The sequence below is a fragment of the Perognathus longimembris genome, chromosome 13, assembly GCF_023159225.1.
Source record: "Perognathus longimembris pacificus isolate PPM17 chromosome 13, ASM2315922v1, whole genome shotgun sequence".
NCBI classification, from domain to species: Eukaryota; Metazoa; Chordata; class Mammalia; order Rodentia; family Heteromyidae; genus Perognathus; species Perognathus longimembris.
The window spans coordinates 14,110,625-14,133,483 of record NC_063173.1 but is presented as its reverse complement, the minus strand read 5'-3'; the positions used below and the strand labels follow the sequence as shown (position 1 = coordinate 14,133,483).

Below are 22,859 nucleotides of genomic sequence, written 5' to 3'. Positions count from 1 at the left end.
AACTCATCGGAAATTGTACTCCTATGTGAAATGGAGGTAGAATGCCTTATCTAGGTAGAATACTTACCTAGGAAGTGAGAAAGGCAAAGGTGACTTGAATATTTGACTACCAAATCTGCATTTCCGGGTATCTTTTGCTGGGAATTTACTCATTATGCTCATCTCCATAAGCTGTGCTATCTAAGAGATCATTTCCTTAAGCCTACAGCCCCATTTCCTATGGACTCAGTCACTCTTGATACCAGTACTTCCATAGACAGTGCTCATTTGGCATGGCCTTAATGTAATTAATCCACTATACATCTCAGGCAAGTCATTAAACTATTAGTTCCAGAAAAATAGTTCCTATATCACTTAGGATCTGACATTATGCAAAGAGACCATCAGGAATTGTCATTGCAGATGTGGAGTTTCCTTCCCCAATGTGCTGCAGTTCACTTCACCCCCAACTCCTTCACCTATTGAAATGCTCCTCTGATTATTTTCTCCTCCAACTATATCTTATCTAAGGCAATCTATACTTGTTTTAAACATTGCCTGCATTGATATGAGCTAGATATGAGTTCTGGCCAACTGCATTTGCTTAACCTTAACTCCCAGGAGACTCTCTAAACCAGTACTGTACACTTTTTTACTCACATTATGAAATTCCATGTAGCATTTGCAAATATATAGAATGCTTATCTACAGACCCATGGTTTATGACTCAGAAGTTAAGAATCAGACCTTGATCCTATGCTTAGGTTTGTAATATGTACTTCCTGTTATCTGTCCAATGGACTTATTTCTCTTCTTCCTTCCTTCCCTTTCTCCCTCCTCTCCCTCCCTCCCATTGCCCCACTCTCCCTCCTTCCATCCTTCCTCCCCATCTTCCCTACCTCCCTGCCTTCCTTCCTTTTTCCTTCCTTCCCTTTCATGATCTCTTCTTTCTCTCTTTGTCTCTCTCTTTTTCCCCGGCCCCATCTCATCATTGGTGTATTTGGTAAGGAATTCAGGATGTTTAAAAGAAGGAAAACTAGGGCTGGGGATATGGCCTAGTGGCAAGAGTGCTTGCCTTGTATACATGAAACCCTGGGTTCAATTCCCCAGCACCACATATACAGAAAATGGCCAGAGGTGGCACTGTGGCTCAAGTGGCAGAGTGCTAGCCTTGAGCAAAAAGAAGCCAGGGACAGTGCTCAGGCCCTGAGTCCAAGGCCCAGGACTGGCCAAAAAAAAAAAAAAAAAGAAGGAAAACTACATATAAAATGATTATTATAGGAAGTAGTATTAGAGTGGGACATGTCTACAGTTCCAGAAATTATGAAGTGGAGGTAAAAGAGTAGAAATTTAATATTGAACTGGGTTACACAACAAGAATCTGTCTCCAAAATCCAAAGGAGAAAAAAAAGGCTAGAAGTGTAGCTCAAGTAGCAGAATACCTGCCTAGCCAGTTCAAGATCCTGACTTCAAACTCCAATATTATCATGAGAAAGAGAGAGAGGACATAAGACAGATACAGAAAATAAGGGAGTAAAAAATTACATGATGTCATAAAACCCTAATGAAAATAGGTATCATAGGTCTATAAAAATATTAGACTATGAAAATCATAGATACAATGACCAATATGGTGAGAAGCAAGTAGTGACAGATTCTGGCGACTCCGAGTTGGAAATGTGAAGCAAATGGCGAAGATATGCTCCCAAATGTTTCTGAGGTAATAATACCGAGGCATCTACTCTGAGCCCCTTCTCTGAGCACTGGAAGGTCATGTCCATGCCATAAGTGGAAGACTACTGATAAAGGGAATAAGGAGCATGACAGGACTGCTTAACAACATGAATACGAGGAAGCAGAAACCTGTTTGGAGGGGAAGGAAAGGAAGGGAGAAATGAATAGCAATGGAAGAAGGAAGGGTGAGCAATGCAGTCATTAGATTCAATGTATATTATGAAAAAAAATTTATGTGACTTGAGGGTGGGAATGAGACTGGGAAAGAAAGGGTGACATTGCTTAAGATGCATGGTACTCATACTCTGAGTTTCAGAATTGTAACCTCTGTGCAAAACTACTTAATACATTTTTTAAAAATAAAGAAGCATAACTGTTTATACAGAAAGTATGAGAGGTTCTACACAGAATTTGGCAGCATGCTAAAAGTGTTCGATAGGATTATTGACAGACAATATAAGCATAAATGGGAGGAAAAATCATGAAAATTTATAGTCAATGCTTTTCTTGAACAGAATGTCTGTGATTAAAGAGAACAGCACTATGCACCTGGAAAACGAACTCAGTGCTACAAAGTCATCCAATCTCCCCTGTAAACCCATGGAGTAGATACAACTCCAAGTAAAATCCCAAGAGGAATTCCATATAAGTGGATGAGTAATGAAATTTATATGAAAATAAAAGAATCTAAGATTAGTCGAGTTTATGAGAGCAACTTGAAAAGACTTGCTTTGTTAAACCAATGTTTTAATTAAAAGCTCTAGAAGTTAGTGTCAAATTATGACTAGAATATCACCTGGGTGAAAGAATACAAGCATTCAGAAGTAGGCTCACACATTCAGGTTACCTATATGGCATTGTTAATAAAAGAATGTACTAATCAATGAACACAAAAGAGCAAAATTTTCTCAATATCGTTGGTATTTCCACCAAGTATCACATCTATTTACCTAACATCTCTACATGATGTATGAAATTACTTAGACTTTATCAAAAGGAGAGGGGGGAGTTTAACTGTAAAATCCAGATTATGGAAAGAACCTACGGACTTCACGGGTAAAGATAGCACCACAAAGCTGCTCCTATTTTTGCAAAAGTGAAAAGAAACACAACAACAACCATGTAAAGACTTATGACCACAGGTGAGCTAGGAACAGGTAAAAATCACTCCCTGTCCGCTGGGAACTAGTTTCCAAGTCATATTGCCCTTAAAATAAAAGGTCTAGTGGGACTCCTAATGAAGTTCTTCTTGTTCTCCCCCCTTTTCCCCCTGGTCTTCGAATTTCCCCCTGGTCTCTAGAGTTTTTGAAAGATGAAATAACAGAGCTCAAAATTCTCTTTATATACACTAAGAGCCTCTCCCCATTGTAATAAGAAAGCATATGTGTTATATTGCAGGAGAGAAATATAGGAGAGCTGAGATGGGCACAAAGCTCATCCTGTGGGCTTTTCCTTCCCAGTGAGTGGGAGAGAGCACAAGAGAGAGGGAGGAGAGTAGCCCTGGAGACTCAGACAGGCAGATCCAAGCTGTGACTTTCAAATGGCAATACTCTGGTTATCAGAAACAAAGCAGTTGGTAGGAAGAATATGGTAGACCATTTCCAGGTAAGTTCTTATTTACATAATTAAAACAACTACCCTGCCTCCCCTTCTTCCTATCAGATTGATTTCCCTGAATGTCTATATGTAGACACCATGAATTCTATGTCACTGATACTTAACTCTTAGCTTTCCAAGAATCTTTACCCCAGACAGCTTGAAAGTTCTGTCTCCCTTCTGAAAGTTGAGAAAGTTTGCAGAAGACTTATGGGGTGGGAAAGCAAAAACCTAAGAATGAAGGACTTTAAAATAATGGAGAAATCTTATGAGATATGACAATTGGTTTACAGATCTTGGTTCACTGTGAGCACCTATGTAAACACAAATAAGTTATGTGAAATGCTTTAAAGGAAAGTCAGCCTGAGTAACACACACACACACACACACACACACACACACATACACACACGGGCGTGAGGGGGGAGAGAGAGAGAGAGAGAGAGAGAGAGAGAGAGAAGCAGAGTAATGGTGTGGGCTATGGGCAAGAGACAAAAAATGGAGATAGGATTCACTGAGTATGGGCTGATTGAATAAAGAACAAAGGGACAAGGAAAGCACTCTAGATAAAACCAGCTCCTAGTCAAGTGTGCATTCTTGACTTGTCCCCAGGACTCTGTATTCTTAACAGAAAGTTTACATTAGCTTCTCACTATTCCTAAATAGACATACATTTTTGATATTATATCTTCTGTTCCCACCCCCTCTCTCCACAACGTTTTTCACTACTTTTGCATTTGAATCAATCTTAATGGGAAATTTGACTTCTTCATCATTTTCTATGCCTTGTATGAAGAAGAGTCACCATGAGCTGCATAGACTTTTTCAAATCTATTATAAAATTTATTGAACTTTGGTGTGGCTATCTATAAAGTATGCCTACTGAAGAAAGAAAAACAAAGGAGAATGGGGGATAGGAGGCAAAAAGAAGAGAAGAAACTAAGAGGAGGAAGAGGGACTACTTCACATATTCTTATAACTAGTTTCAGACTCAACTCGGGCTGAGTCATTCTCAATATGTCTGCTCAGGGAAGTTCCTGCTTTAAAGAACATAAGCTTTAAAGAACCAAATCTGTACCTCCAGATTCAATGGCTGGAATCTAGGTGTCAGAATTGTGAAAGTCCTCAGAGTCTCTATCTAACCTGCAGTCATCTGTGAATCACTTTCTTTTCCATGAAGTATGAAGATGTTTAGAAACGAAGGTTATTTTAAAATACACTATGTGGTTTTGTATCACATAGAACAGAAGTTCAAGATGCAATAAAACTTGCATAGATTCATGTACGAATAAGGAGTAAGTGATATGAAAGTCTGCAGGGATAGAAGAACAAGAGCAAGCACAGTGGGGCAGGAAAAGCTTATCAGACTGAAAAATAAACCAGGTGCTGGTGGCCAACCACTGTAATCATAAATATCATGCATGGCCTCTGTGGTGGGCTTCTAACTCATTTTTTCTATTCAGATCTAAATTATATCTCTTATGGCACCTTCTATAGATAGGCTCTCCAAGGTGCACTTCTAACATTATGAAGAAGCTCCATGCCACACGATTGGTTTAATATCCATTTTCCTTTTTTAATTGTTATTGTAAAAGAGATGTAAAGAGGAGTTACAGTTACATAAGTCAGGTGATGAGTACATTTCTTTTTGAACAGTGCCACCTCTTCCTTCATTTTCTTCCAGTTTTTTCTTCCCAACCCCCTTTCCCCACAAATTGTATAGTTCATTTTCAGTATAGTGTCCAGTGAGTATCATAGCAGCATTTGTTCACTTTTGTCCCACCATTTCTGTGCTCCCCCTTCACCATAACAAGGCAAAAGGTACAGAAATCAAAAACAGCAACAAAGGGAAAAAAACGAAAAGCAAAATAACCAAAACACCTCTTGTTTCCATTTCTTGGAGTTCATTTCTATAGGCATCATTTTATATGGTCATATGCACATAGCTATTGAGCCTTTGTTATCCTCTGCTAAGAATACCTTCCATTGATCTCCTTGTATGCGTGTCTAGAGTCCTGTATAATTTACCATATCCAAGTGTGTAATACCTACTTTCATCTTAAATGCTTCTTGTGTTACACAGAATATGTGGAGTCTCTTCACCAGTCCCTGAGTTGCTTCCTGCTTGTGTCAGTACTAACATATCTCTATCTGCTTAGCTCCTTCTAAGAGTGCCCCAAACCACTTTCATAAATCAGATGACTTTGCTAATATGGTGCTAAGAATATTGGAGACAGTGTTACTTCCTTATACAGGCAAAGATTTTCCTTTGTGTTGCTGATCCTTTTCTCCCCTACTGAACACTATACTATGAAGACTGAATTCTTGCTAGTACAATGGTAATGTAGAATTTCCTTATTGTGCAGGCAGACATAGCAATACCAATGATTTCCATAAAAACAGTTAAGTATCTTCATGGTCACAACAGGTCAGAAGATTTTTTAAGTGTCATGTTACATTATAATATTCAGTTGTGTAATGGATAAAACCATGTGCACAGTCCATAGGCTTGAACTGAATGCCCCTGGCATATGGAATTCTATGCCTCTATCAGAAGGAATGATACTGCTCCATTCCTAAGAAAATTGAAGGACTTGGAAAAAATCATACTAAGTGAAGTGACCCAGACCCAAAGAAATCTAAACCCCATGATGTCCCTCTTATGGAATAGCTAGTACATGATTAGTCATAGCAGAAAATCAAAATAGCTCAATAGCTACACCCATATGAACATATAAGATGATGTTAAGTGAAATGAACTCCACATTATGGAAACAAGTGTTACATCATTGTTGTAATTATTTTCAACATGCCATGTGAAAATGTACCTTTTGTTTTTTTCTTGTCTGTTTGTTTGTTTGATTGTTTTATTTCTCTTGTATTCCCTTCCTGTGGTTGTACCCCAGCTATCACAGTATCTCATCTGAGTACCCTGGATACTGTATATACTGGTATTAGAACTAGGGAAGGGACAGGGAATATTGAAATCGAGAGACAAAGGATAAAAAGACAAACCATTCCAAAAGCAATACTTACAAAACCATATGGTGTAAACCAACTGTAGAACTCATGGGGGAGGAGGGGGAGGGGAGGAAGAGATAGGGGAAAATGAGGGAGGAGGTAACAAGTTGAACAAGAAATGTACTCACTGCCTTACATATGAATCTGTAACCTCTCTGTACTTCACTTTGAAAATAAAGAAAAAAGTTAAATTTTTAAAAAATCAGATGGAATGGACAAAGGATGGAAGACGAAGACAGTAAGTTCCATAGAGATGGATACTAGCAGAAAGTGTTTTTTATTGAATACTGCTTAGAGTGACTGTAAATTTCTGAGAGAAATTCTGCTTAATTCATCTTAGGAATTGAATACATAAAAGTCTGTAGGTATTTGGTAGACTAGTTTGACAAATACTTTAGAATTAAGAATAAACCCAACCTACACATGAAGACCAGTTAAAAAGAGAAAAAAGATGCACAAATTGGTTCAGAAAATCTTAAAAGACTGTCTAACAGCACATATATACATAACTTTCGGAGATGACCAACTGATAGTGTTCTTATTTGGACACTGTATCTCCATAGGTTGTTACCCCCTCAAAAAAAAAATACAGCTGCAGGAAGAAAAATAGTTATCACCATGAGAGGACAAATCCTGGAAAGGAAGAGAGCACATGAAGGTATAAATGTCATTCCTTCAACCACTCAGGGAGCAAGGGGTAATGAAGTTTATTTCCTCTTGTTGTATACATTGAAATCTTCCCAATGAAGTATAACCATTCTTTTAGCAGGTGTCCCCAACATTCCCTCTTATTATCGCTCAGACCTTCAAAAACATTTTTTAAGTGTAGAGTTGCTCAAATGTGAGGGGTGAAAATAAAGGTTCACTACAACATTCTGATGCAGAAAAGAAGACAAAGCCCCAAAGAAAGTAGATGGCAAAACCAATAATGGTGGTTAGAGAATGACCTAAAATCAGATGTAGACTTCACCATCTACACATTCTATTACACATCTATATACACATCTATTACATTCTGTAATCTCTCCCTAATCCCCAGCTCAGTATATATCACTAGATCTCAGATCAAGACAAGGAACTCACCAAACACTTCTCATTGGCAGGTGTATAAACGTCCTTTTGCCAGCACCAACAGTTTCTGCCATGCTGCCCCTCAACCATTCCGGCTTCATTCTGCTGGGCATACCTGGCTTAGAGTCACAGCATTTGTGGCTATCTGTTCCCTTTTCTTCCATGTTTTTGGCTATCCTCATTGGTAATGGTGCTATCCTCTTCCTGGTGACCACACAGCCCACCCTTCACTCACCAATGTACCTACTCCTGGCCCTGCTGATGACGGCGGACATTATATCCACTCTCGCTTTTGTGCCCAAGCTCCTGTGCATCTTCTGGCTCAATGATGGAGACATAGCTGCCAATGTCTGTTTCACCCAGATGTTTTTCATCCATGGAACATCTGTGGTCAGATCAGCTCTACTTGTTGCAATGGCTTTTGACCGTTTCGTGGCTGTGTGCGAGCCATTACGCTACAATACAATTCTGAGTCATTCTCTAGTTGCACGTCTTGGATTAATGGCTCTTGCCAAGGGTGTAATTCTCATCCTACCTATGCCTCTTCTACTTCAAAGACTGACTTTCTGCCAAAGGGTCATTCCTCACACGTACTGTGACCACATGGCTGTGGTGAAAATGGCTTGCAGCCACACTAGACCCAATCGGATCTACGGGCTCTTTGTGATCTTGCTTGTGGTAGGACTTGATCTGCTACTCATTGGCTTTTCCTATACTCTCATCCTTCAGGCTGTGGTGCGCCTCAACTCTCGAGATGCCACCTTCAAAGCCCTCAACACCTGCTCCACCCACCTCTTTGTCATCCTTGTCACTTACGTGCCTGCCCTCTTTTCCTCCATCACCCATCGCATTGGTCGCAACATTCCACCTCATGCCCATATTCTTCTTGCCAATCTCTACCTTCTCTTGCCTTCACTGCTCAACCCCATCATCTATGGTATAAAGATGAAAGAAATAAGGGAGACGGTAGCCAAATGCCTGTGCAGAAGAACTTCATAGGCTGATAACTGACAATGCTTTTCTTCAACTATCTAAGACTTAGTTGTATCTCTATATGAACTGTGCAAAGAATGAACTAGAGAGGAATGATTTTCTTCACTCCTTCCTTCCTTCCTACCTTCCTTCCTTCCTTCCTTCACTCCCTCCCTCCTTCTTTCCCTCCCTCCATTCTTCCCATCATCCTTCTCCTTCCTTTCCTCCTCTCCCTCCCTCTACTCCCCCTTTTCTTCTCTTTCCTCTTTTATTCACAAAGGGTTAATATATTTGCACTTTTATTGAGCTATGATCTCCAAAAGTGAGATTGATACAGATCTCTATGTGTATTTAACAAGGACAAGGGCAGAACAGGTTCTCTTACGACTCCCACATCTGTATTCATGTACATCAACTAGACACAAGGTTTCTCTGTAAATGAAAAAAAGATTGTCTTTTGTTGTCTTGCTGGAGAGTTTATGTAGGCGCCATTTTGGTATTTCCTATTGCTTAATTTGTGTGTGTGTGTGTGTGTGTGTGTGTGTGCATTTCTAACTAGGACCTTCTTGCTAAAGAAACCTGGCACACTTGTCTTTGTATTGCACCTTAACATGTAAAAACTCTTTAGATATTTGATTTTTTTCATGACTTTTTAATTGGATAGAGATCTGGTATTTTTCCAAAGTGGACAATGATTATGAGGATGCTTGTAGTAAAAGTGGAGGAAAAAATGATGATGTATATTGGTGAGATCCAGGGACGGTTGAAAGAGAAAGTGTGATGAGAAAGAATAATAGAAGGGATAGATTTGATTAAAGTACCATTGTACACATGTATGAAAATATCCGTATGAGATACCTTTGTATTAATTATATACTAATAATGCTTTTGTAAACAGTGATGACTGTAGCTTTTTGTTTTTCTTGAAAATTAATGGGATGCTTATCAGAATAAATGATGAGAGTTTTCCTTCAAGGCAACAAGCCCTATTTGTTATAGGGTTCCATATCATGACAGCAAAATTGCTAATACTATGTGACTCACTGTCCTATTCTCAAAATGTGATGAAATAGCCTAGTATTTGCCAATAAAGGAAGAAGAATCCATTTCTAACTCTCGCTCTCTCTTTCTCTCTCTCCTGTATTCCTTAAAGGCACAGATCAGTACAGTTTTCCTATCAAGTTTCAGATAGTGAACATGTTTGGCTTTTCAGGTGATGTTGTCCAGGTCACAACTAATCAACTCTGTCACTGTATGCAATGAGAGACACAAATGATGAACAAACAAATTTCCCTCTTTCCCCCCCAAAAAAACAAAAACTTTATTGACACCAATAGACAGCAGATCAAATTTAGTGCAGAGGCTATAATTTTCTAGCCTGTGTTCTAAAACCACAGCATCATTCATAAAAAGTGAATAAGTGGAATCAACCTGAATGTCTATTAATACAAGGTTGGTTAAATAATAGTACAAGAGATGTTTTTAAAAGTGAGATAAATTTATGTATGTTATCATGGCTTGATAATCAAATAGTATTTATTTAAAGAATACATTGTAACATAGTACTTATAAACTTGATTTTTTGTAGTAATAATACTTGCAGAATTTTTGTTTGCATAAAAAGTATGTCTGAGCAGACATGTTTTACTGTGTTGAATAGTTTACCCTCCAAAATTCATGGCCACTCAGAACTTCAGAATGTGACCTTATTTAGAAATAAAATAAGTAGTTGTAGGTGTAACCAAGTTAAAATGAGCTAATGCCGGATGAGAGGGCACCTAACCTAAATGGCCTGCCTCCTTGTAGAAAGAGGAATCTTTGATACAAAAGGAAGATGGTGTGAAGACAAACCCAGGAAGGATCCCAAGACATGACAGAAGCAGAGGTTATTGATACACTTTCAAGGTCAAGCATGCCAACAATTGTAAGCAGCCATTAGAAGCTAGGAGAGAGGCAAGGAAAGGGTCTCCCCCAGAGCTATCAAGGAGAACGTGGCCAGCTTAACAACTTGATTTGGTATGTAGTCTTCAGAGCCATAAGAGGAAACCGTCAACGATGACAGCTACTATTTTATGCTACGTAGCTTTTGGCTATATGTTATATCAGCTCTAAGGAGCTCAGAAATAGCTTAAAATCCCTCCAAGCATCATCTGATGGGATGTGGGGGAGGGTTGTTCACATCCTACAAAATGTATTTTAATATTCACAGTTTCTTCTGTGTATATTGATAGCCAATCAAACATTGCTATAATAAAAAGCAAAAGGTGCGTCATCCTTTTTTTTTTTCGAATTATCTACCTGTTTTTAGTGATTCTTATTTTGTCAAAAAATGAACGAATCATCAGTACAGCAGGATACTCCCATAGTCTTTTTCATTTGGGGCTTTTGTTTTGTTTTTAAGACAGAGTCTCCCTAGGTAGCGTAGACTACCTTGAATTCATGATCCTCCTACCTGAGCCCCCAGACTACTGAGGATATAGGTGTATGACACCACACATAGCTCCTCGTGTAAGCTTTTTAAATAGCAAAGGTCTAGAACAATGATCTATCCATCAACAAGCAACTGCTTCAATGTATGTTAGCAATGTATACGGAATGCTATAAAGCTTTGAAAACCATATGTAAAATACATCTATTTGTGTTGATATGGGATAGTCACTAAGATATTGTTAAGTAAATAGGTACAAACTTTAACTGCTATATTCTCATTTGTGTAAATTGAAAGTTAAATTCAATTTTGCCAGCAGATAATATTTATTTACTTTGTTTGGATTTTCTACTCATGCTAATGCTTTACCGCTTGAGCCACATCTTTACTTCTGGCTTTTGCTAGTTTGCTAGTTATCAGTCTCTCAAATTTGTCTGCCCAGGCTGGCTTTGAACTGTTCTCCTCAGATCTCAGCATCCTTACCAGCTAGGATTCTAGGTATGAGCCACCAACAGCCAGCTTAAACCACTTCTTTAAAGATATCCCTCCTACTTTGCATCTGATCTTAACTGTCAGTTTATACAACAGTCTTGGAAACACTGACAAGGTTTTATTCTATTAAAGTGATTGGTGCCTTGTGAGAGCACCTCTGGCTGGACTACCCTCCCCCTTGTTTCTGATATCAACTATTTGATTTAACTATATAATATTCTATTTCTATCCTCTGTCCTACTCATACTTCAGGAAGAATAAAATTTATAATTTTTTCTATAGAATTATAACATATAGCTGCATAGAGACTGGCTTATTACTTTGAATATCCTACTATCTTTGATGACTTTACTAACCACATTTTCCCTCAAAATGAATAAAAAATGGAGAGTAAAATTTGAATGATAATACATTTTTATTTAGTTCTGCCCCAAAATGAAGACTCGGAAAGAAGTAAATATACAGCCAAGCTCTGACAGCTCAACCCTGTATTACTTGTTTTTGAGGAGATTGAGAAATGAGAATGAAACCTAAAGCCAGCTTTGGGCAGACAGAGTTTCAAGACTCTTATTTTCAATGAACAAGAATAAAGCTAGAGGGGCTGGGGATATGGCCTAGTGGCAAGAGTGCTTGCCTCGTATACATGAGGCCCTGGGTTCAATTCCCCAGCACCACATATACAGAAAACGGCCAGAAGCGGCACTGTGGCTCAAGTGGCAGAGTGCTAGCCTTGAGCAAAAAGAAGCCAGGGACAGTGCTCAGGCCCTGAGTCCAAGGCCCAGGACTGGCAAAAAAAAAAAAAAAAGAATAAAGCTAGAGTTGTGACTCAAGTAAAAAAGCATCATCCAGGATCAAAAAAGCAAAGTGAGAGCACAATAACCTAAATTTGAGTCCCAATACTAGTACAAAAGTCATAAATTAATGAAGTCAAAGTATATATTGAAAACTATGAATATCTTTTTCTTGAAGCTCTTTTCTTTTTTATAGTGTTTTTTCTTTTTTTTTTTGAAGCTCTTTTCTTTAAAGTCATATTTATATGCTTTTTGAAAGACAATATTCTAAGGTTACCTAAAGTAGGTGTGATTGTTTTGTTTTACTAAAGATATATTCTTTGAAGTTCTAAAGGCTGGAAATTTTTTTAACCTATAGAGAGAACTTATGTGGTAATTCCTGAATTATTATCAAAGGAGTCTTAAATCTGTATTCAATCAAATAGATTTTTCTATTAAACAATTCTCACCCCAAATTCCATAATAATTTTAAAATTAACTCTTGTAATTATGACACTTAAAAATATTCTTTGTTGTCTTGTCTCAGGAGAGCCTTCGCAGATGCTAGAATTAGTTGCAACAAGCAGATGTGCTGACTCTAGGAGGTTTTACTAGCATGAAATCAGTTAAAATGCTTATCAGCCTTATAACCCTAGGAGCCTTTCATTTTTTTTCCTTCTCCTTGAATGTTTCTCTGGAAGTTGGAGATTATATTTCCTCTACCTAATTTTTCTAGGCTCATAAGGAAGCAGCAAGACTTGTTGCCCAAATGTAAGGCTTCCATGTTGAGAATAATTAAACAATGACTCTCATTCCCCATTCGCCTTTGAACACACAAATACAAATACATACCCATACCCACATTTAACTTGACCGTGCCTTGGTGGACCAAGTGGTGGTATTCTAGCACTCATTGGTGGTGGGCCAGTTATTGTTTGCTCTTATGTTATTCTCCACATGAAAGCACACCACCCCATCCTGCATGAAGCAGACGAATGTTAGTGTCCAAAGTGCTTATACACAAACAAGCCAGATACAGGACATTGAAATTGGAAAGGAAGATGCTACATTTAGAGAACCTTAAAGATTCCACAAGCGCTCAGCAACATGTATGGTACAGAATGAACACAAATCAGTTGTATTTCCGTAACTAACAATGAGTTGGCCAGAATTTAAGATTACATTTAACAGTTGGATCAGTAATAATACAATGTTTAGAAATAAACTGAAGGCAACAGATTTGAAAACTGCAAATTAAACCTTGTTGAGGAAAGAAAGAAGTGGGAAGATAAGCCTTTTATTTAATGTCAAAGAGTTCATTTTACTTATGAACTAGCATTACATTTCTAGAAGCATTGTTGATATTAAACATATCAATAGAAAAATCAATGATGAACTGGGATGTACAGCACCCCCCCTCATACACACACACACACACACACACACACACAAGCACACACACACATACACACAAAAATGTCTAGCTGGGAACAAGAAAAAAGAATATAATGATCCTGGAAAGATGCATATCTCACAGGTCAACCAGAAATACTTCTTACAAATGCTTACAGGAAAAAATGTTTACATTAGAATTCAAAATAGAATTTAAACAGAGTTTACATGTAAAGGAGGAGACATCAAAGTTGGTAAAAGACGTCTGGATTTTTTTAAAGCCTGTCAGCCACTGTAATTCCCCAACTGATAGAAGATAAAGTATTTTTTCCAAGAAAATAAACCAATTTACAATTTTAAAAAATATTTTTACATACTGTATCACAACATAATTTAAACCAATTTACAATTTTTTAAAATATTTTTACATACTGTATCACAACATAATTTACCCAATTACTCTGTTGGTGATTTTATTCACAGGGGATAATTACCTTTCTCCTGAGTTCCTGAAACCAAGGTTTCTCATAAACATCTTAGTAGCTAACCAAACAGTTTGGCATATTTCTACCGCTTGCCAATTCCCTTCAACCTTCACACACTTACTATTCCTTCCTCAGACCTGTAATTGCTGGATTATCAAATGATTTTCTGACCGTGAACAGTGGCCATGGGCTCCTTCCTCAGGCACAGATACTTTGTCACTTTGTCCCGAAATTCCTTCGTTTTCACTCCATAAATGATAGGATTGAGCATTGGGGGGACAAGGAAATAGAGATTGCCAAGGATAGTGTGGATATGGGGTGGAATGCCTTTGCCGAAGCGATGAGTGAGAAAGGAGAAAAGCGAAGGCGTGTAAGAGATGAGCATGACACAGATATGTGTGGTGCACGTGTTCACTGCCTTGTGGTGGGCTTCCTTGGAAGACAGACGCATGATAGCCCGGATGATCAGCACATACGAGGACGCAATGGCTGAGATGTCTAGCCCAACCACCAGCAGGGCTATCACCAGACCATAGACACGGTTGAGTGTGGTATCCACACACACCAGCTTCACCACAGCCATGTGCTCGCAGTAGGTGGTGGGGATGACACGGTTGGCATGGAAGGGCATATGCTGAAGGAAGATGGGCATGGGGAGAATGAAGAGGATGGCTCTCACCAAGCTCACAAGGCCGATGATCCCTATGCGACTGTTAGAAAGAATGGTGGCATAATGCAAGGGCTTGCAGATGGCCACATAGCGGTCAAAAGCCATGGTCGTCAGGACAGCCGACTGTAAGGCGGAGATGGAGTGGATGAAGAACAGCTGGGCCAGGCAGCCTTCATAGCTGATCTTACTCTGGCCAAACCAGAAGATGCACAACACCTTAGGAATGGTGGTTGTAGACATGCCCAGGTCAGTGAGGGCCAAGAAGCAGAGAAGCAGGAACATGGGCTTGTGGAGCGAACGCTCTGTGGAGATGGTGAAGAGGATGGTGCTGTTCCCAATCACAGTGACAAAATACATGGAGGAGAAGGGGATAGACATCCAGCGGTGTTTGTCTTCCATCCCGGGAATGCCCTGGAGAATGAAGAAAGGAGGGTGGCCTGTGGCGTTGCACGCAGTCATGGCGGCACCCTGGAGGCGTACCTGAGGAGAACCAGAATGAAATGACCTGAGTTCTAATTCTTAAAAAAATAAATAAATACAGGGTTTCAAAATGGACAAACAAAAACTGGGGTATGAAAATGCACAGAAATGATTCTGCAATTGCAATAGTGCACATCACATTGTACAGCGGCATATGATAACCTTGAAGGATTAACATCGTTCTATAATAGCATCGATGGTGGGGAGAACATATTTTGTCACGTTTTCATTAATAACATGCCAATATAGCTATATCTACATCTCTCTGTATATACATGTTTATCTACCTATTTATGTATTTTATGTAAAAAATGGAAGTAGATACTTTGAGGATATGGGTCTGTTTGTAGAGACTGGAGAGAGTGATTAAAGGGGTGACATTTATCAATAGGAATTGTACTCACCAAGTGACATGTTGAATTAAAATCCTTTGTACAACTGCTTAAGGATAATTTTTAAAATAAAAACCAAGCAAACAGGGCTGGGAATATGGCCTTGTGGCAAGAGTGCTTGCCTCCTATACATGAAGCCCTGGGTTCGATTCCTCAACACCACATATACAGAAAATGGCCAGAAGTGGCAGAGTGCTAACCTTGAGCAAAAAGAAGTCAGGGACAGTGCTCAGGCCCTGAGTTCAAGCCCCAGGACTGACAAAAATAAATAAATAAATAAAAATAAAGTGCCTTCAGGCATCAAAATCTTTAAAAAAGAAAACCAAGCCAACAAATCCTAATTTATTATTCAGTAAGAAAAGCGCTATTAATTATAGGATTGTACTAAATGAAGTGAGCCAGACCGAAGGAAACATGGACTGTATGGTTTCCCTCATAAGGAATAATTAGTATATGTCTAGGATAGTCAGAGCAGAAGATTACAATAGCCCAATAGCTATGCCCTTTTGAACACATAAGTTGATGCTAAGAGAAATGAACTCCAAGTTATGGAAACAAGTGGAATATCACTGCTGTAATTATGTTCAACATGCCATGTGCAACTGTACCCTTTTTCCCTCTTGTATTCCCTTCCTGTGGTTTTATCCCCCACTATCACTGTATCTTATCTCAGTACCCTGGATACTGTATATACAGCTATTAGAACTAGGCAAGGGGAAGGAAATACCAAAATCAAGAGACAAAGGATAAAAAGACAAACCATTGCAACAGCAATACTTACAAAACCACTTGATGTAAACCAACTGCACAACTCATGGGATGGAGAAGGAATGGGGAGGGGAGAGACAAGGTAAAAATGAGGGAGGAGGTAACAAGATGGATAAGTAATATACTCATTGCCTTACATATGAAACTGTAACCCCTCTGTACTTCACTTTGACAATAAAGAAGAAAAAAGATTGTATTATGAAATGAACATTTCCACTAAAAATCTTGCACTGAAATGTATAAAACTATGGACAAAACTACAAAAAAATATACATCTTGAATGAAGAAGACGGATGTTATTGTCCAAAATGCTTTTACACAAACCAACTGTAGTTACATATACCAACTACAGTTTTTCTTTAATAAAAAAAATTGAGATAACTTCAAAGCTCAAAATGATTTCTGCCCTCAAAAATTAAAGAATAGCTTTGGCAGTTGTGGGACCTGAGTGAGTGGAAAGCGTTTTTAATAACTTTGCCATAATGGTAAAGAACTCAGTGAGCCATTGGGTGAGTAAAGCTCAGATAACCACTGGAATGTGAAAAGGAGGCCCAGCTCCACCTAGAACCACTTACCTGACTGTGAGGCAGCAAGCGAGGCGGGGACTGTTCTCAGACACCTGCAGCTGTGTTTGGGTGAGACAGTACATAGGGATGCAGGTGGTTTTTAGCAAACATTCGCATGGATAAATGTACTCATGGCCCCACATCTCTCCACACCTCACTTTGGGGCACCTAAACCCCATGATGTGGCTTTTTAAGTAACGTAAATAAAGGATTCCTAGGGGCTTTAGAATTAGCTGGTCATTACACTTCCATATGCACAGGGCACCATTACTATTAAACTGGAAAAAAAAAATAGCCCCTTGTTGTTGCTTGAGCTCCCAGGAGATGTGGCTGATTGATCTTAAAGATTCTGGGAATGTTCAGTCTTAGCTCTAATGGGAGGAACTTGAGGAGAGCATAAAGCTAAAGATGATCAATGAATGAACAGATAAATTGCGATATGTGTGTGTGTGTGTGCTTGCATGCCCTTGTGCATATATGCGTATAGGTATCTTCAGCCTCAAGATAGGAGATTCTGACATTTGTCACAGCACTGATGCACTGATGTTATTTGTTGGACAATATGCTAAGTGAAATAAGTCAGACAGAAAGAAAACTATTACGTGACCTTACTCATATGCAGAGTTTTTTGGGGGGGATTCAAGTTATAGATACAAGAAATAAAGTAGTCTTTACTAGCAGGCAAGTTGTAAAGAGAAAATGGGGAAATATAGCTCAAAGGACACAAAACAGGAAATGTGTTAGGTGAACAAGTTCAAAGATATAATGTACAAGTGAAGTTTCTACGTGGTAATAGCATATTGTATCAAGACTTGTTGAAGGGGTAAATAATAGATTCTCTTAATATGATGGAGAAAAAATGAGTCTTTAGAAGATGATTAACATATTTTACTATGCTAACCATTTTAATCTAGTATGTATATTATAAAAGCATATTATAGCTCTTAAGTATACACAGTAGCACTTTTTTAAAACATAACCTAGAACTAACTGTGGACACATTGGTTAAAACTCTGAAGGCTCTTACCCTCAAGGCATGAGACAACGTGAGAGCTAGAAGAGACTGTATGCCTGGCTGCAATAATCATTTCCATGAAACCATTAGAGGGGCAACCTCTGCTGATGAATATCCTAGCATTGCTCCCCTCACACTCCCATCTGCTTTCTGTCATCTGTTTTTTTTCCCCCAGGCCAAGAGTTTCACATTAGACATCCATCTGTACATCTTCCGCAATCCATGTTGCCTTGACCCGCACAGCCTCTTTGGCCACAATGTCTTTCCTTCTAGGTCCTGATGAGGTCGGATACATGTTTACATTAATGTCATTTACTGAAGTTTGTTAAAAAAAAAAAAAAAAGTAGCTGTAGCTTGCTGCTGGTGGTGTCAGTGGCTCACGCCTGTAATCCTAGCTGCTCAGGGGGCTGAGATCTGAGGATCATGGTTCAAACCCAGCCCAGGCAGAAAAGTCTGTGAGATTCTTTTCCCCAGTAAACTACTGAGATAAAGCCAGAGATGACACTGTGGCTCCAGTGGTAGAACGCTAGCTTTGATTGAGCACAAAGAGGCTTAAGGACAGTGGCCAGGACCAGGGTAGGGGTGGAAGGAAGGAATTGCTTGCTTGCTATGAGGAAGCAAACCTATGTTTTGGGAGGGAAAGCAGAGGAGGAGGGGCATAAATGGTGGAAGAGTGAACAAATGCATTCATTCTAGTTAATGGACAGTATATAAAAATTGAACAACATAACATGAGGGTAAGAATAGGAGGGGGAATGAGGGATAAATATGGGAGAAGTGATATTGTTCAAATGGATTGTAATCATAACCTGACTCATGGAATTGTAACTTCTTTGTACAACTACTTAATAATAGAATATTTTTAATTAAAGAGGTAGCTTATCAGGAATACTGTAAAATTCACACATAGGGAAAACAAAGCAATCACAAAATCATTGAAAGAATGGGTCCCACTCCTGTACATTTACCAAAGGAATCTAAGTCAGCCTACAGTAGAAATGCCTGGACATCTTTGATCACTATGGCACTATTGATTATAGTCAAGCTATGGAATCAGCCTCGATGCCTATCAAACAACGAATGGATACAGAAATTATTAAATATTTACACAGATGAGTGTTACTGAGAATAGTTAAAGCAAAAACAAAAAGGCTAGGACTGTGGTTCAGGTGGTAGAGCACCTTCCTACTAAGAGTAAAGCCATGTGTATAACATACTTCGATCATAATTTCCCCGTGTTGTCTTCTCTTGCTCTCCTAACAACTGGTACTTTTCCTTTTCCATATAGTACCCTCCCCCTTAGTCGCATGTATTTTTAAAAATCTTGATCTTGCATATGTGATATTTGTTTTCTTGGTCTGTCTTATTTGTCTTAACATGATGTTCTTCCACTTCCTTCCCTTTGCTTGCAAACACCATGATCTTGTTCTTCCCTGTGGCAAAATACTACATCATGAGTCTACATACCACATTTTCTTCATCCGTTCATGGGTAGCTAGGCTGAGTAGAGGGGCTCTGAGGGAAGGTAAGTGGAGAAGGAGAGGAGGAGTAGAGAGTGGGTAATAGAGGGCAGTGGAAGGAATACATTTGATCAAACCATGATGTATATACATGTGAAAATGTCACAGTGAAGTTTATTAATATGTGTAGTTAATAAACGCATTATATATATTAAATTAGCATGTGTTAATAATTAAAATACTAAAAAAATCCTACCAAAAGTGAAATAAAATACTAAACCAAACAGTAAGTTCCTCTTCAGTGGCTCACCTATGTGGCTATTGTTTCCCCTTTTCCTTTAGATATTAATTGTATCATTATCATTCCCAAACATTTTACATTTTTATACCTTCCCCCTTCATATATATTTATATTATTTTGATACTATATTTCTATTATATGTGTATATTACATATTTATAATATCTATCATATATATTTATAACATTCATATATTCTAAAATAATTGATGGTGTTGTAGAGCACATTTTTATGCTTTCTGTAAATGATGTTGTCATGTCATTCTTCTGCATCTTGAATTTTGTCCAGCATTACATCTCTGGAACGCATCTCTGTTCACATATATAGATCTAATCACATATTACTTCTACAAAGTGTATTTATTACACTTGTTATGTTTATTATGTGATAATTTGTTAAGATTATACATTAAAAGCAATATAGACATTGTTTTACTTAATATATTGATAGCTTAAGCTAAAGTTGCTAGCTCTAAATTTATAATTTTATCATATGTTTGTATAGTTGTACGTGTCTGTTTTTCTAAATATATATATTTCTACTTGTATAAATGTATATTAAAATTCTTTTAGGTCAATTAATGAAGAAAATAGTCTGATGATTAGAAAGTATAGACCTTTAATGATAGAGCTAGTTATATGTAGTCATGTATATATCTACTTATCAATAGATTGATTGATTGACTGATTAATTGATAGTGATAGCCAGCTATATCTAAGTATGTATGTTTCTCTATCTATCTGTCTGTATGTCTGTTGGTCTTTCTAGAGAAAGAGAAAGAGACAGAGAGAGATACATTTTTTAGTGGTACTAGAAAGTTTGAAATCAGGACTTTGTGCTTGCTACATGCTCTAATACTTGAGCCATGGTCCCAGTACTTATAGTAGTACTAGAATTTTAATTCAAGACCTCCTATTCATTTGGCTTTCTTGTTTGGTCAGCTGGTTTCAAACCATGATCCTTCAGAACTCAGCCTTTTGAGTAGTTAGGGTCACAGGTGTGAGCTACCAGCACCTGACTTATTTCCTTTTTTTAGACTCCATCCCCTTAGGGTTGGTTTCTGGTCTCACAGTCCTCTTGCCTCAATCTTCTAATGCTGGATTTAGACACATATCACCATGCCAGCCTTTTTTTCTCTATTTAAATTTTGCTTGACCTAGGAAACTAACCAGAGCCTTTTAGATTTTCACCAACAGGTCAGGATCAGCTTTTTTCCCCCACTACCCATTTGTCTACCAAATAGCCTTAAAAGGGGGGCTTGAATAGCTTACAAATCCATAAGAATATCCAGTTTAAGCTTCCATTGGCTGTGGATTTATTAATAATTTCCATTGGAAAAGGGATAATGACATTGTCAGCTAAAAATATGTACAAGAATAAGTGTCTTGGAGCCCAGCTTGTTATTGCAATATCAAAGAAATCTTCTCTACTGAGGACCAAGAACAAACTTAGTTTTGAAGTCAGAAGCCACAAACAATGACTTTTGAAGTAACTGCTTGAGAAACTTGCGGTGTGGTTTTCCCTTGCAATTATATCCTTTTAGATGTCTCTGAACAGACCACTCAGTGGTCAGCCTCATCTATTTCAAACCCAATTCCAGGTCCAGGAGGCCTGGGGCTTGCTGGGCTATGGCTGACACTGTTAGTGAAGACATATTTTGTGCAAGAAAATGTTGGTATGAATGAGTGATTAGATGAATGCATGAACGTGTATTTATTCTCAATTCCTTGAGGTCAGAAGTTAATAGTTGTTTTCTTCCCATGTATCCCCTACTCTGAACACAGGGGATTTCTGCACATGGAAAGAATGAATCTCCATGGTTTTCACTTTCAAATGCATCACATTGCCTCTGGACTTTTCCCTTTCAAGATTTGCAGGTCCCTTAATATGACAGGAAAGTGGAATTCTGTAGACTTAGCAGGTTTGAATGCATTACTCTAAATACTTAAAAATCTCACATAATACATGATCCTGGCTTGCTGGCATTAGCTGTAGTCCAAGGACAAGAGGAGCTGAAGAAGGTAAAAGCCAAATCATAACCTTTTCCTCTTGTTTCTTGAGTATGAACAGAGTAAGGTTACCTCCTCCTTGTAAGAAAGCCCAATATTCTCAGGCGGATCTGTTTGGTATTGATGCCATAGACCATGGGGTTGAGAACAGGGGGTACAAGGAGATAAAGATTCGCAAGTATAATGTGGACCTGAGGAGGTACGTGGTGGCCAAAACGGTGGGTGAAAAAGGAAAAAAAGGCAGGTATATAGAAGACAAGAATCACACAAATGTGTGCTCCGCATGTGCTAAAGGCTCGGAACTGGGCTTCCTTGGAGGGCAGTCGCAACACTGCCTGCAAGATTAGGATGTAGGAGGTGGCAATGAGAACCACATCCATACCAGTGACAGAAAGTGCGACAGTAAGACCATAAATGGTGTTGGGCTTGATGTTGGCACAGGCCAGTTTGGCTATGCCCATGTGCTCACAGTAGGTATGGGGGATGACTCGATGCCCACAGAAAGGCAAGCGTTCAATGAGAATGACAAAGGGAAAAACAAAGATAAGGCCACGAATCACACATGCCAGGCCAATCTTCCCAATCATGGTGGCATTGAGGATGGATGTGTAATGGAGTGGACGGCAGATAGCCACATAGCGGTCAAAAGCCATGGCCAACAGGACAGCTGACTCGGTGGCAAAGACTGCATGAACAAAAAACATCTGGGTGAGGCAGCCATGGTAGGAAATGACATGGGATTTAAGCCAGAATATTGTTAGCATTTTGGGCAACGTTGTTGAACAGAGTACCAGGTCAGTAATGGAGAGCAGACACAGGAAGAGGTACATAGGCTCATGCAGAGATCTGTCTGTTATGATAATGTACAGGATGGTGCCATTGCCAACCAGAGCAAGGATATACATGGAGCAGAAGGGAATGGCGACCCACACATGCTGGTCTTGCATCCCTGGGATTCCAAGCAAAATGAACGTGGAGGGATGGAAGGCCGTGTGATTGGGGAGGGATGCAGAGAACATGCTGAATGCAGAAGACTGGTCTTTGACTTCCTGAAAGTGGATAGAAAATGAAATTGTATCATTCTAAAAGCCACTTCTTTCCCCTAACTAGCTGTCCAATTTCTTGTCTACCCTCTGCAACCATCAGTTCTACTGAGGTTCATGATGTCTTCCTCACTTGTGAAATACTTTGTAACTGACAATATTTATCTATATATGCCTTCTGGTGGAGCTTGTGCATTGCTGACCAAATATTCTAAC

General features: G+C 38.8%; 3 protein-coding genes across 3 annotated transcripts; 1 reads left to right on the top strand and 2 right to left on the bottom strand.

Moving 5' to 3' along the window:
* The first annotated feature begins 7,473 nt into the window (after positions 1 to 7,473).
* Positions 7,474 to 8,400, top strand: LOC125362395 (putative olfactory receptor 52P1). The gene has a single exon (XM_048361247.1). It carries the CDS (start codon positions 7,474 to 7,476, stop codon positions 8,398 to 8,400), a length of 927 nt encoding a protein of 308 aa, XP_048217204.1.
* Positions 8,401 to 14,094: 5,694 nt separating this feature from the next.
* Positions 14,095 to 16,959, bottom strand: LOC125362394 (putative olfactory receptor 52P1). The gene is given in 3 exon segments (XM_048361246.1): positions 14,095 to 15,078; positions 15,080 to 15,128; positions 16,826 to 16,959. Coding segments are annotated over 3 exon segments (1,167 nt in total).
* A 4,699-nt stretch (positions 16,960 to 21,658) lies between these two features.
* Positions 21,659 to 22,644, bottom strand: LOC125361770 (olfactory receptor 52D1-like). Its single transcript, XM_048360372.1, has one exon. The coding sequence runs from the start codon at positions 22,617 to 22,619 to the stop codon at positions 21,669 to 21,671; it is 951 nt and encodes a 316-aa protein (XP_048216329.1). The 5' UTR covers positions 22,620 to 22,644; the 3' UTR covers positions 21,659 to 21,668.
* Between the last annotated feature and the right edge of the window lie 215 nt (positions 22,645 to 22,859).